The sequence below is a fragment of the Aptenodytes forsteri genome, unplaced genomic scaffold (assembly GCF_000699145.1).
Source record: "Aptenodytes forsteri isolate BGI_AS27 unplaced genomic scaffold, ASM69914v1 Scaffold14, whole genome shotgun sequence".
NCBI classification, from domain to species: Eukaryota; Metazoa; Chordata; class Aves; order Sphenisciformes; family Spheniscidae; genus Aptenodytes; species Aptenodytes forsteri.
Window position 1 is genome coordinate 780,803 of NW_008794457.1, and position 12,629 is coordinate 793,431.

General features: G+C 48.0%; 1 protein-coding gene across 2 annotated transcripts in view; it reads right to left on the reverse strand.

The window, feature by feature from the left end:
* Window positions 1–348: 348 nt before the first annotated feature.
* Window positions 349–12,629, reverse strand: part of RANBP10 (RAN binding protein 10) — an 80,775-nt gene continuing 68,494 nt past the window's right edge. Inside the window, exons 7-13 of one of the 2 annotated variants that reach the window (XM_019475006.1) lie at window positions 9,600–9,708; window positions 8,658–8,806; window positions 6,634–6,829; window positions 4,877–5,001; window positions 3,830–3,972; window positions 3,241–3,352; window positions 349–1,039 (exon numbers count right to left, since the gene is read on the reverse strand). In XM_019475006.1, coding sequence (XP_019330551.1) covers window positions 909–1,039; window positions 3,241–3,352; window positions 3,830–3,972; window positions 4,877–5,001; window positions 6,634–6,829; window positions 8,658–8,806; window positions 9,600–9,708 — 965 coding nt within the window. In that variant the 3' untranslated portion in view covers window positions 349–908. Of the gene's footprint in view, window positions 1,040–3,240; window positions 3,353–3,829; window positions 3,976–4,876; window positions 5,002–6,633; window positions 6,830–8,657; window positions 8,807–9,599; window positions 9,709–12,629 lie in introns of both variants that reach the window. The other variant, XM_019475005.1, reaches the window with a different exon arrangement.

Below are 12,629 nucleotides of genomic sequence, written 5' to 3' on the forward strand. Positions count from 1 at the left end.
CTAACATGACCTGCTTCTACCAATACAGTGGTAGATGACTTCATATTCGTCAGTCCTGTCCCTCTAGCTGCTGTGAGAGCTGGATTTACCTATTTCTCAGGGCTGTGAGATGCTTCTACAGTGCAGCCACTAACACAGGCAATGTCAAGTCTTCCACTCTTCCCACTCACAAAGACAAGTGTTTGAGAGCCTTGTGCTCTTAGAGAGGCATGCACCATGAAGGACCAAGCTCCTCCAGCCCCCATCATTAGTGCGTGACAGGACCTACCTCACCAGGTTTCCTGCGGGGTTATATGATGTGTATGGCTGGGACCGAGCCTGTGGGCAATAAATACATCAATGACTTTGTGGAGGTGGAAGAGACCTTTTTAATAAACAGGATTCAAATAAAATAAAAAAAAAAAATCCCTCTGAACTGCCACTGCGAGAAGAGTTCAGATAACTAGCACAGAAGATGTATGTGCACGATGGAGGGAGAAGGGAAGAAAAGAACAAGCTGTCACCAACTTGATGAGCTTCCTCAGTAAATCAGCAGAAACCAGCTCAGTAAAACTCTCCAGATAAAATACTGGTGGATCCATGAGAAACAACTCAAATCAAAATAAAGAGAAATCCCTACATCGGAAGGCGCTACATTAGAATAACCAGCGAAATACTGAGTGCCGCTGGAGCCGCAGCAATGGCAGAGAGACACGTAAGATCTGCCAGTCGTTCCTGGGGTCAGGAATAGCCACACAGTGGGACTCACTCAATCCTTTCACAGGCGGGGTGTGTGTGTGTGTGTGTGTGCTAGAGGGGGTGTTGGTGGCAAGGAGGTCAGGCTATCGAACGAGGTGGTGGTGTAGAGTGGCAGCAACGGAGGGTGAAGGGCAGCACTCAACGATGTCAACTCCATCTTGCTCTGGTGGCTAGTGCAAATAGTCGTCTACTCTGGCAAAGGAGCAGGAGCCCAAGCCCACGCGAGCCATGAGCCGCAAACACTCCGAGGCCTGGCCCAGGGCAAGCATCAGTGGGGGCTGCTTTGGCAGGTTCTGAGATTCTGTGGGGGCAAAAAAAGAAATTTGTTTAGAAGAGGTGTCCTGGCTGCGCACCAGCTCACCTGCACTCCGGTCCTTCTCAGTCCCACCTGGGCACCAAGCCCAGCATCCCTGACAGAAGATGCTGGGTCTGGAAGGAAGCTACTCCTGAGTAATGCTGGCTCTGCACCGCTGCTCCTCCGCACACCCCACCACCCGTGACACGTCCCATGTGGGGCCACAGCTCAACGGGGCCTTTGAGAAAGTGCTGCTGTGGTGGCCAGAGCAAGAAAAAGGCAGTGGAGCTCCTGCTGCCTCAGTGTCTGCCAGAAAACCCTCAAAGCATGAGAGATCAAAGCATGGAAGAATAAGGAAAGGCAGGAGAAATTGGCACCAAGTGAGAGGCATCCTCTCCATCTCTCCCACGTGTGCAAGTCTATACAGTAGTCCAAGCTCTAGACAAACTCACTCACTGGTCACTGCTTCTTTTCAACTTCATGTTTGCTATGTATGCAAGAGGGAATCTTCAGCTGAGCTAGACAAAGGTGTCTTGTGACCTGTGTGACAAAGCATGTCCAGACACCATCTTTCACGTCTCCCTGGTGACACCCCTCAGCAACTTGTCTGTGCTCCTCAAGCACTGGACAAACAACGGCTGAATTGAGTCACGCTGCTGGACACCTGCCCATGCAGACTGTCAGGGGAAGGGACTCTCCTTCCCAAACCATATAATTTCTGTTCCTTTACTCAGACAGAACAGGAGCCCTCACAGGTTTGTCCATCAAGCTGTTCCTTCCCCAGAAGATAATCTCTAAATCTCCTTCTGGCACACTCAACAAGAGGTGCACAGACCCACTAGGAAATATGTCTGGGCACAGTGAGCTAGACTGTGCACAGAGTCAAGCATGGGTTTCCGAGACAGAGAAGCTGCCCAGCGGACAGCGTGTGGCCGGCTGTGGATGGACTGAGCTAACCCAGACCGGGGAGTGTCCTGTGAAGTTATCTGAGCAATGACACAGCATGTGCACGGTCTGGTGACAGGATCGAGGGCCCTGCCTAGAATGAAACAATCCCTTTCTTGCAGACCGGTGGCAAGCTATAACCTCATTATCACTATACCCATTTCTCCACCATGGGATTTTCTGTAGCTGAAGATGCCAGGAGGGTCAGCAACGACATGGCAACTCATTGATTGCAAGCACAAGACTTCCATCAGGGAAAGCTACTGCATTTACTACACCACGTTCAAGACAGAAGAGTAAATGACAACAAGCTGTTGGGCCAAGGAACATACTTGTTTAAGGAAAATGGAAGAGCAGGCATAAACATTCAGCTCTGAGGACACAGAGGAGGGCAAGAGACTCCTTATACCTGGATCCAACCATGACCCGTCCTGCTGACACAAGGAGCAAAGCTCATCAGAAAAAGGGGAGCTCTCTTGCTAGCTGAAGAAAACCAACCTATAACCAGATCTCTGCACAGAGCAGGGTCCTCTCAGCACAGTTAGGACCAGAAGGGAAAGAGCAACAGGGCTGGACCATTACCACAGCCCCGATTTCAACACTGGACTGCAGGCGGCCAGGCTCTCTGGGCTCTAGCAGGCATAGCACACGATGGGAACATGCAGAGGCAATGCTTGAAGGGAAGACAGACGCATTCAACTCTGTGTGTCCAACATGACCACAAAGGTAACTGGATTTATGGCCTCCCTCTGCTTTAAAGCCAACACTAGGGAAACTGGCTTCACTTACGAGCTGCTGCAACAGAGCAACTGCATTCCCCACCAGAAAGCAGGATGATGCCAGGACAAAACTCTGTCAACCCAAACAGCATGGAAAAGAGCCCTGCTAATGCCAGTGAACTGATTCAGGTGGGTTCGGAGCAAGAAGGAAGAGGGGCAGGAAATGTATCGAAGACATCTTGGCTTCCTCAGTAAGCAGGGGAAGAAAATCCCGAGGAGCATCCTTGGAAGCAGCATTGAGGAAGACACAAGAAAGGGAGTCAAAAGAAGATCAGATCAGGAGGATCCATTCTCTGCAGGCTTCCCTCCTGCCTCCCCTCCTGCATCGCTGCCCTGTCAGTCCCCAGCAACAGAAAGGGAGGCAAAAGCTAAACACAAGTATTTATGAACATTTCCTAACACTCACAGGCTTGCCCACCACAGGACAGCCCTTGACAGCAGGTATGTCCAGTGGGTAGCGCTCACATAGGAACCAGGCCTTACCCAATATAGCACTATTAAGAGCAGCACACACAGGTTCCCTCTGGATTGGGTCCAGCTGTTGACCAACGGGGCAGTTCCAAGGGTCTGAGTAAGCTAACAAGCTAAATGCATCCTGCGTGAGAGAACAGAAAGGCACAGTAAGGTCATGCATGGCTGCAAACACACAGGAAAACCGCCAAGTCCGTCAGCCGGGGCACCTCCTGCCATCGCCAAGGTGACAGGTGCCTACCTCCTGAAAAGAAATGGCCCTTTTCTTCTTGGCAGCAAGGGACCACACTGGGCCATCAAGATAGTGGATTAAAGAGGGTGCCCCCTCCACCTGGCAGGGGAGCCAGCACAGGAAGGCAGGTAGAGTGTCACCTGGAGAGAAGAAGAGCGAAGGCAGGCAGGAGCCGTATGTGTCTCTCCTGTGCCGAGAACTGGATCTAGATGCTCTACGTTCACTGAGTTTTGACCTCCGATCCCCATGCAGGCCCCCTCTTCCTCACCAGGTGCAGAAGTGGGGGCCACCCAGAGCTCTGCAAGAGAACCCACATCCCCAGTCCTGGCCCAGAGAACTGCTGCGATGCAGCACAAGGCCCAGGCTTACCTGAAGCATCTTTTTGTGCATTGTGTTCTTCCCATATTCTCTGCAAAGCTGCTCACTCAGCATCTGCAGCTCCCGTCCAAACTGGATCATTCGCTCCGTGGCAGCATGGTTCCCTCCACAGAGCTGCCTCTGGGGACAGCTGTCTTCTAGAGGAAAGGCAGTGGAGAAGTAACAATCGTCTCTCATTCCGCACCATTGCCAACTCTGTGTCATGCTACCCATAAACTCCTTCCCCTTCTGCAGCAGGGAGCTACTCCCTGCTCTAAGTTTATCCCAGTGGAAGCTTTTTCTGATCGCTGCACTACAACAGCCAGTAGTGGTTTTTTCATAGCACCTGTTAGGTACAGGGCAAACTTGAGCTCAGTTTGTTTAATGCCTGAGGACTACCTACAAATCAAGTATTCTGATAAAATCATGGGAGCTTGCAACTCCAGCTGTGTTACCCTTTCACGTTTGTGGTACAGCGTACACAACACGGAAACCCCTGGTCTAACAAATCCTAGACCCGTAAAACTTTCAGTCAGAGATGCCAACACCACCAACTTCTCAGTATTAGGTGGCCACAAGACCCATTATAACTGGAAGAATCCCCAGCTTCAGAGGTAGCGTAGCTAATTCTTCCTCTCCCTCCTGGCTAAAGCACCCACAAACAAGACAGTTGTAGCTGACCACACTGTGCTGAGAACGCTTTGCGGCTGGGCATCAGACAGCCTTTCACAGCTCGGTTCAGTTCCTCAGCTGGAAGAAGTGCCAGGACTGCTCTGAGCTGGAGTTCACGACCAGCACTCAACAAACCTTTGACTCCTATTGCTTTCCCTGCTCCACAACATCACCAGCACTGCTGCGAGACTATGAAAAGCCAGACCTAGATTTAGTTCCAGGACAGATTGATTCTCCCTGTGAAAGAGGCACCTTGAGAACTTCATTCACTGGGGTGGGGAAAGAAACCCAAAGTACATGTTTTTTCCCCGCAATCCAATCACAATTTTAACTCTCGATACCAGCTCTTCCCATTTCCCTTTACCCCTCCTGCCTCTGAGGCCCTACCCATGCTGGATTCATCCGTCTGCAGGATCTCTTCGTGTTTGTAGGTGCCATTCATTATCCTGGTGGATGAATTTTCCAGGACTCCATTGGGGTAATGCTCAGCCTCCATTTCCATCTCGCTGTCACTGAGGTGAAAGGAGGAAAGAAAAGTCAGATGTCTAAATTAGAAAGGGAAGAAATGAAGAGCTCAGACGCCAAATGATGCCCAGCAACAGCCAGTAAACCAGGAAAGGTGCCAGTTAGACTACAGGGAGCCAGATGGTCAAATTCAGTGTAGCAAAAAATGTTGCAGGCTTCTGAAGACAATTTATGAAACAGGTTTCTGTTCCAAAAGTGCCTGTCATAATTGCAGGTATAGAGTGCTTATCATCTCCCCTTCAGGAAGCAGTCATCTCCGGAACAGCGAACAGCAGTCAGACAACAGATAACACACTAGCATACTAAACAGGAGGGAAATCTTGGCTGTGGCAAGCCATCAACCCTTGCAAAAAGTGCAATGCAGAACACACAAGGGCTCTAAGCTTAAACGTCCAAGACAGCAGTCTGAATGAGATTGCTGATTAACTGAAATGATGAGAAAATCTTGCTGGGACTTGAGGCTCTACATTTAAAAAAAAAAAGAATCATAAATCCAGCATTATCAAATGATTCTGGTAAATTGAGTCTGAACAAGTGTTTCTCACTCAGTAATGTGCTGTATGGCTCTCAAGAGGTCTTGATAGAGACTACAAACTGTCCTGCAAACTGTGCTCAGCACAGTATGCAGAGGATGAATGCCAGCTGCAATTAGCAAGAGATTCTACTAATCACAAGGATATCCGCTGCTCCAGCGGGGCCTCAGACAGCCCTGCAACAGCACATTTAAAAAAAAAGAATCATAAATCCAGCATTATCAAATGATTCTGGTAAATTGAGTCTGAACAAGTGTTTCTCACTCAGTAATGTGCTGTATGGCTCTCAAGAGGTCTTGATAGAGACTACAAACTGTCCTGCAAACTGTGCTCAGCACAGTATGCAGAGGATGAATGCCAGCTGCAATTAGCAAGAGATTCTACTAATCACAAGGATATCCGCTGCTCCAGCGGGGCCTCAGACAGCCCTGCAACAGCAACCTGGAAAGCGAGCCCAAAGGAAGCTCAGTTCTCACCACGGCTCAGTATGCTCCACGCTCCAGTAAATGCAGCAGTAACTATCCCCCTCTCCTGGACTGCCTAAGGCTTCCTGGAGGAGGGAGGCTTTCTAAAGGTCTGACTTGCTGTCACAGGCATGAAGCAAATTACTGCTAATTCAGAGACTTGTCTGGAAGGAACTGGGCAACAGGTAGAGGTAGCCCAAGAAAATTACTCAAGAGGGCAATGCACCAACCCAGTAATCACTTGAGCTGCTGCCTCACCCACTAAAAGGCAGGCAAGCTGCTTCGCAGCAGTAATCGACTGGCTGAGGCAGCGCAACAGGAGAGCTTATATGCAAACTATCATGTTGGGCTCCGATGGCATCAGCTTAATGGGACAGCTTGGTGCTTGAAACAAGAGCATCATAATATTCCTTATAGATGAGCCTCCAAATCTGAGCCAGAGCAGGGGAACTGGAACAGGCCTGTGTCTGCTGGGAATAGCAGTGACCTTGTAGATACGAATCGTTACTCTGTTGTTCAAAGGAGCAGGACAGATGCCCTTCTGGCTCCTCAGAAAGCAGACTGAGCCCTCTCCCACCATCTCACCCTCCTCAGGCATCTACAAAGGAAAAAAAAAAAATACCTGGTTTCTTGGTTACTCGTACTACTGTGCTGCTGAGATTTGGTAGAATCTGTAGAATTGGACTCAGAGTAGTTCACAGATGAGGGGGAGGAGGAGGAGGAAGATGAAGATGATGAACTCAGTGTCGGGTATTTACTGTGACTCTGTTTGCTTTTTGTGGACATGACTCCATTGCTACAGGTTGGACTATCTGCTCCTGAAAGTCAAAAAGAAAGGGAAAAAATGAGACCAGACTGACAATATCACTCTATTGTGAAGTCAACAATTTAGCAAGAGAAGCAGACCCCAAAGGAAGAAAGCAAAATAATACTGCAGATCTTAAATTATTATTCATCATTCTTAAATTCAGTAGGGTTTAGAGAAAACACAAATGAATATGGAAGGAACCCCACTGTTCACCAGCGACATCTGAGCTTAAGGAAGTTCCAAAAATGGGCTCACATCACCAAAAGGAGAGTCAGGCTTGAAATCTCATCCCCTCCCCCCCAAAAGGTGCCTATCAAGCTGTGGAACTTGCTGACACAGGACACAAACCTTTGGCCATTACCAGAAGTTTTATATGGATTCAGAAATTACTGGCTAAACTTGCAGGGGCTATTTAATACCGAGACAACTGCAAATCATTAGGGGCTCAAATAACGTTTTGGAAAAACCTCACTATGGGCTCGCCTTCTTCCTAGGCAACCAATATTGACCACAGGATCTTGACTAGATGATGTGACCTGGCATGGCTGTTCCTCCAGAAGTGAAGGTGATGTATTCAAATTCATCAGCTGATCCCACAATTATATTTATAGCTAGGGAATTTATTTGTATTTTTATCATGACAACACAAAGATTCAAACAAAAGGCCGTTTTGTGCATTTTAATGACAAAGACGCAGTAGACTGTGCACAACAGTTCTGCTTAACCTTTGAAACATGACTGATGAAATTATCACAATTTTGAAAGCGCTAACGTCTGACAGAGAGAACTGTGGAAGGTGGTGTCCCATGTATGGGGACAAATATATATGAAAGCTGCCTTGCCTTGCAGATTTTTATTATGTAGGCATCACCCGGTTGAAAACAGGTATTACCAAGAGCTTTTATGGACTGATGGGATCATTCTGACTATCTAGTCAGAGAAACATACCCATGGTTTCTTGCAACACAATACAGGAAAACAAAGACACTGGCTTGGGAAGGCAAGTGACAGCTTGGAGGCATTCAAGTAATTGTCTTCCTTTCCCTTAAATGCTTGCCTGTCCACAGTTTGCCACACGCAGCAGCAGGAATATCGAAACAAAATACACTCAGATGGCTGTGAGCAGCTCAAGGCTCAGTGAAGCAGCTCAGATTGTTTTCAGGGGCTCTGCAGGTCATACTCCCCGGCCCACTCCATCTTCAAAGCTGTAGTCAATAATTACCTAGGGAATTACCTAGCTTGGGTGTCCTGGTTTATCTTGTTCTTTCCACTTCAAATCCTAAAGCTTCATTTCCTAAACTGCAAAGAGTTGATGCCTCAGAGATGGGTTTTGCAGGTACAGAACTGTTCCCTTCTCACATGTTTAGAGCTTGCAAGGTAGAGACCATGGGAGAAAGAGCAGCTCTCATTCAAGGCATCCCCCTAACCTTTCACTCAACTGGCCAGAACAGTGCATCTTCTGCTTGGTCCCTACTGGAAAGCAATTCTTTTGCAGACTCCAAGGTACAGTATACAGGCTTTGTTTTCCAGACCTCCTCTTACAGCTCGGTCAGTGAAACACTGAGTCACTTAGCAGCTGCGCTAGAAGGCCACCTTCAAAAGCTTCTTTATTCTGAAAAAAATCTGCTCTGCAGACAATTGTCTGTGGAAAATAACTAATGCAAAACCAATTTTCTAACAGTATAGAGACACTCACAACAACAGCATGTCCTCTCAGCTGGGTATCAGAAAGGAAAGGAGCATTTCCTAGAACAACGTACAGAAAGTAGCAGGTAATGGACAGCAGTCGACCTTTAACATTTGCTCTTCTCACCAGGAGACACAGAAAACACACTTACCAGTACTATGAACGTGTGAGTTGCTTGATCCATGCCTAGGACTTAAGCTGGGGGACCCGGGGTAACTGTCCTGGGATCTGGGGCTGCGGGCACTGAAACAACGTACTTCACTGTCTGTCCCATTCACCATCTCCACAAACTGCCGACACCTGATTTCATAGGAGGGAAGAAGGAGAAAAGGGTGCGTGACAGCCAGGATGCTCTGCATTGAGGTTTCCTTTGTTACTGAGTGAAGAAGTCCTAGAAACTGCATAGGAGTTAAATTTCTTGGCTTTGAAAAAGACATTTCAGACTCCTGGTACCTTTGTATTGCAAGTGCTCCGATAATGCTATGGGAGGAAGGAGTTCAGAAACTGCAACTTTGATGCTAATGAACGTTGAGACACTCCCAAAAAGCAAGTTGATTTCCATTGCGCGAAGAAGAAACTGTTCCTTTACAGCATGCTTTCATCTCCACCACCTCTGCAGGTACTCCAAAATTGAACTGTGGGGCTTTTTTTCAGGGAGAAGATACTAAATCTGCCAAACATCATAGTTCCCCCACTACTCCAACAACATAGAAATACTGGTGGCCAATGGAAAATAGACAAGGAAGGCTAAAAAATGCAATATCCACAGTGACAGTGAGGACAATTCCCCATTTAGCTTTGCTGGGAACTGTCCTTACACAACTCAGGAGGCTGGGAAGACCCACCTCTGCCTGACCTCATGAGGCAAAGCCATACTGGGTCTGAGCAGCAACCAAAGGGCTACGTCTACATTGCTACAAGCACTGTGCAAAGGACTGAACCTATGTCCTCTCCCACCTGCTCCCAAAGGGATCTCAAAGAGTTTGAATTCAGACCAAGGTGCACAGCCAAACTGGGTGGCTGGACAGCCTCTTTCTTCTCCCCTTCATCTACACATTTCAGCATTAGGGAGTATAAAGCTATTCATACTTACTTTAACATGAAGAGCAGGTTGGGGTTATGTTCTAGGAGGCCAGGATAGAGCTGCTGGGTGGCTTCTATAGCCTCTCCCACTCTGCCTGCTAATACTAGCTTCTGTATTCCTGAAAGCAAAAGGATACCTATTGACACACAGGACCGGCCAACAAGAATGGCCAGAAGAGTCCTCTCACACATGCCACACAGCTCCCCACTACCACCTTGCACAAGGGCTAGGGAGAACTGGGAACGACATTCTGTTTATTATGGATTAGGATGAGGAAAAGCCTGTGAAAATGAGGGAGAATCTGTTAGTAGCTCAGAAACACCAAGAGTAGAAGGATCTGAAAGGTGAAGTGGGTGCGCTGGGGTGGGGTGCTCTGGGACTTTAGTCCTTCAGTCACAGAGCTATGCAGCAATGGAAGAGAAAGCAGGACACAACAGCTGGATGGGAGCAAGGAGGTTGCTGGGGAAATGACAATTTCAAAGGGGAAGCCCCTAGGTCACCCCCACGTTACATCCTCTGGCTGGTTCATGCTTGGAAGCCTACGCATGGCTGAGCATCAGATAAGCAGAGTATTCTTAGAGGGTCTGTGGGCTTAAACCACAGCTCAGTACTGTTTCCCCAACATCCCTACCTCTAAGTAGAAATAATTATACCAACAAAACTGGGTTGCTGCAAGTCCCACCTCAGTGTATTCCCAGAGAAGTAACCTGACCTGCAGTGAGGATGTGGCACCTGTAAGCTAGCTCCAAGAATCAGCTATTGACTAAGCTAGAAACAGCTCAACAAGTTGTACCCTTCTAGGAGGTGCAAAGATACAAGGCAGAAGCCGTCTATCATCCTGGGTGTTCATGTCCCACATATGTTCCTCCAGTGGGTCAAAAGACGAAAGTGCAAGACTTAACTTGAGATCCCATCCCTGAACACTCACAGAAGCTGCTGATCTACAGAGGTTCACTTTTTTTTTTCCCCTAAGTGTACTTAAAACTAAATGTACTTAAAACTAAAAATGCATTGCACTTCCCTCTCTGTTTTTCCAGGAGTCCTCACAAAGCACAGAGAGGATGTTTTGAATCGCCTGTGAGGTGCTTTGCAAGCAGAGGCTCTAATAACAACAGGCTGTGAATTTCGCAAGTCATGAGCAGTTGAAAGCCCAGCCCAGCGATCCTCATTAGCAATCCCCAGTAACACTCTGCAATGACTTGGCTTGGCTCCCACTTCTCAGTGTTTGCTTGTTATCGTAGCTGAAAGCTAAAAGCAAAGACGTGGTGCTCACACCAACGTGTGTTGCAGACTCTCCTTCATTTCGCTCTCTGTTTCTTCTACTTACTGGCACGTCCGTTTTCACGTCTCGCTGCTTTTGACAGCTCTCTTCTTTGCCTTGTTTGGCAACTCTCACAGATGTCACAGCCTTTTATATTTTCTCCTCTTTTTGTTTTCCCATCTGTGTTTTCCTCACACCTTTTATTTAAGCCCCAACTTTAGAGCTCTATATTCCTTCCCTCCATCTGCCTTGTCACCTGTCCTCAGACAAGCAAGACTGCAGTGTCTCGTGTGCCTCCCGTAAGGCTTTACCAATTAAAACCACACCAGCAGGAACACTGGCTGGGGTCAGGGTTACATGATGCATGACCTGGAAAGCACAAAGCCCATCAGCACTAATGGGCAGCAACTACAAGTTATTTTCGGTACTAAGCAGAGTCCCCAAATGAACCTGAATGCTGGCTAAGCGTACGTAATGTATGGAGAGCGAGCTACAAAGGGGCACGATGCTCCTGATATGTAACAGTCACATGAGAAACGGTTCACAAAGGGAAGGGAAATGCACAGAGCGGGACGCAGCCTGTATTCAACAGCCAGGGGAATGCAGAAAACACACCAATGTTCTGTGACTCTGCAGTCTGAGCCCGTGAATAGAAAAGCTAAAAAAAAAAAGTACAGCAGGAGAAAGCTGCAAGCCTTATTCCGCAGGAACCAAAAGCACTTAGAGCCTTACCAACGGAGAGATGAACCACTCTGGAGGAAACAGCAGTAACCGAAACAGACACAGAATACAAATTCTTCACCTAGTGTGAGCTAAACACGTTGGCTGTGAATTTGCAAAACCCTTAGTATGCAAAAAATTTACCTGAAGACAAAATGCACAAAGGGACTGGAAGACTCATTAACTCTGGGAGCTGTAGTCAAAATAGATTGATGTGTCTGGGTCCCTATGACCATGCCAATGAAACTGCCCCTGCTGCCACAGACTGCATTGAAGAACCCAAATCCAAAGGGATCTCTGGCGCACAGTGACCTCAGTTCAGGTGAAGTCCAAGGTAACCAGTTCCTTTCTCCACCAATTTGGCAGTACCTCCAAGAAAGCACCTTCTGCCCTGGGTATTACGTGTAGCCTGATGTGTGAAACTGCTGGACTCAGAGCTGAGGGTCACCTCATCTCTTCCAGGATTCAGCTATTCATTTTCAACAAGACTGAGGAAAATTAACCAAGTTGATCAGGCAACTTAGCATATTCAACACTGCCAGGCATGCAGGTCATTTCTCAGAGCAGATAGACAAAGAAAAGAATAGAGCAGTTCTTCAGGCAAAGACGGCAGAGGGTGGAGGGGACACAGTGACGATGGGAAAAGTGCTCCCAGCTGTGGTCCCCAAGCTCTACTGACCCACAGGCAGCAACACCAAGTCAGCAGTGTGCTGTGGACAGCTTTGTACTGTCGTGGAATAACTCTTCTACTTCCACAGCACTTTGTTTTCTCTGCACAGTCCTGAAGATGAGCCGGCATCCTGAAGATGAGCCTCTGAACATGAGCCGGCAGTGTGCCCAGGCAGCCAAGAAGGCCAATGGCATCCTGGCCTGTATCAGAAATAGTGTGGCCAGCAGGAGTAGGGAAGTGATCGTGCCCCTGTACTCGGCACTGGTGAGGCCGCACCTCGAATACTGTGTTCAGTTTCGGGCCCCTCACTACAAGAAGGACGTCGAGGTGCTGGAGCGTGTCCAGAGAAGGGCAACGAGGCTGGTGAAGGGTCTGGAGAACAAGTCTT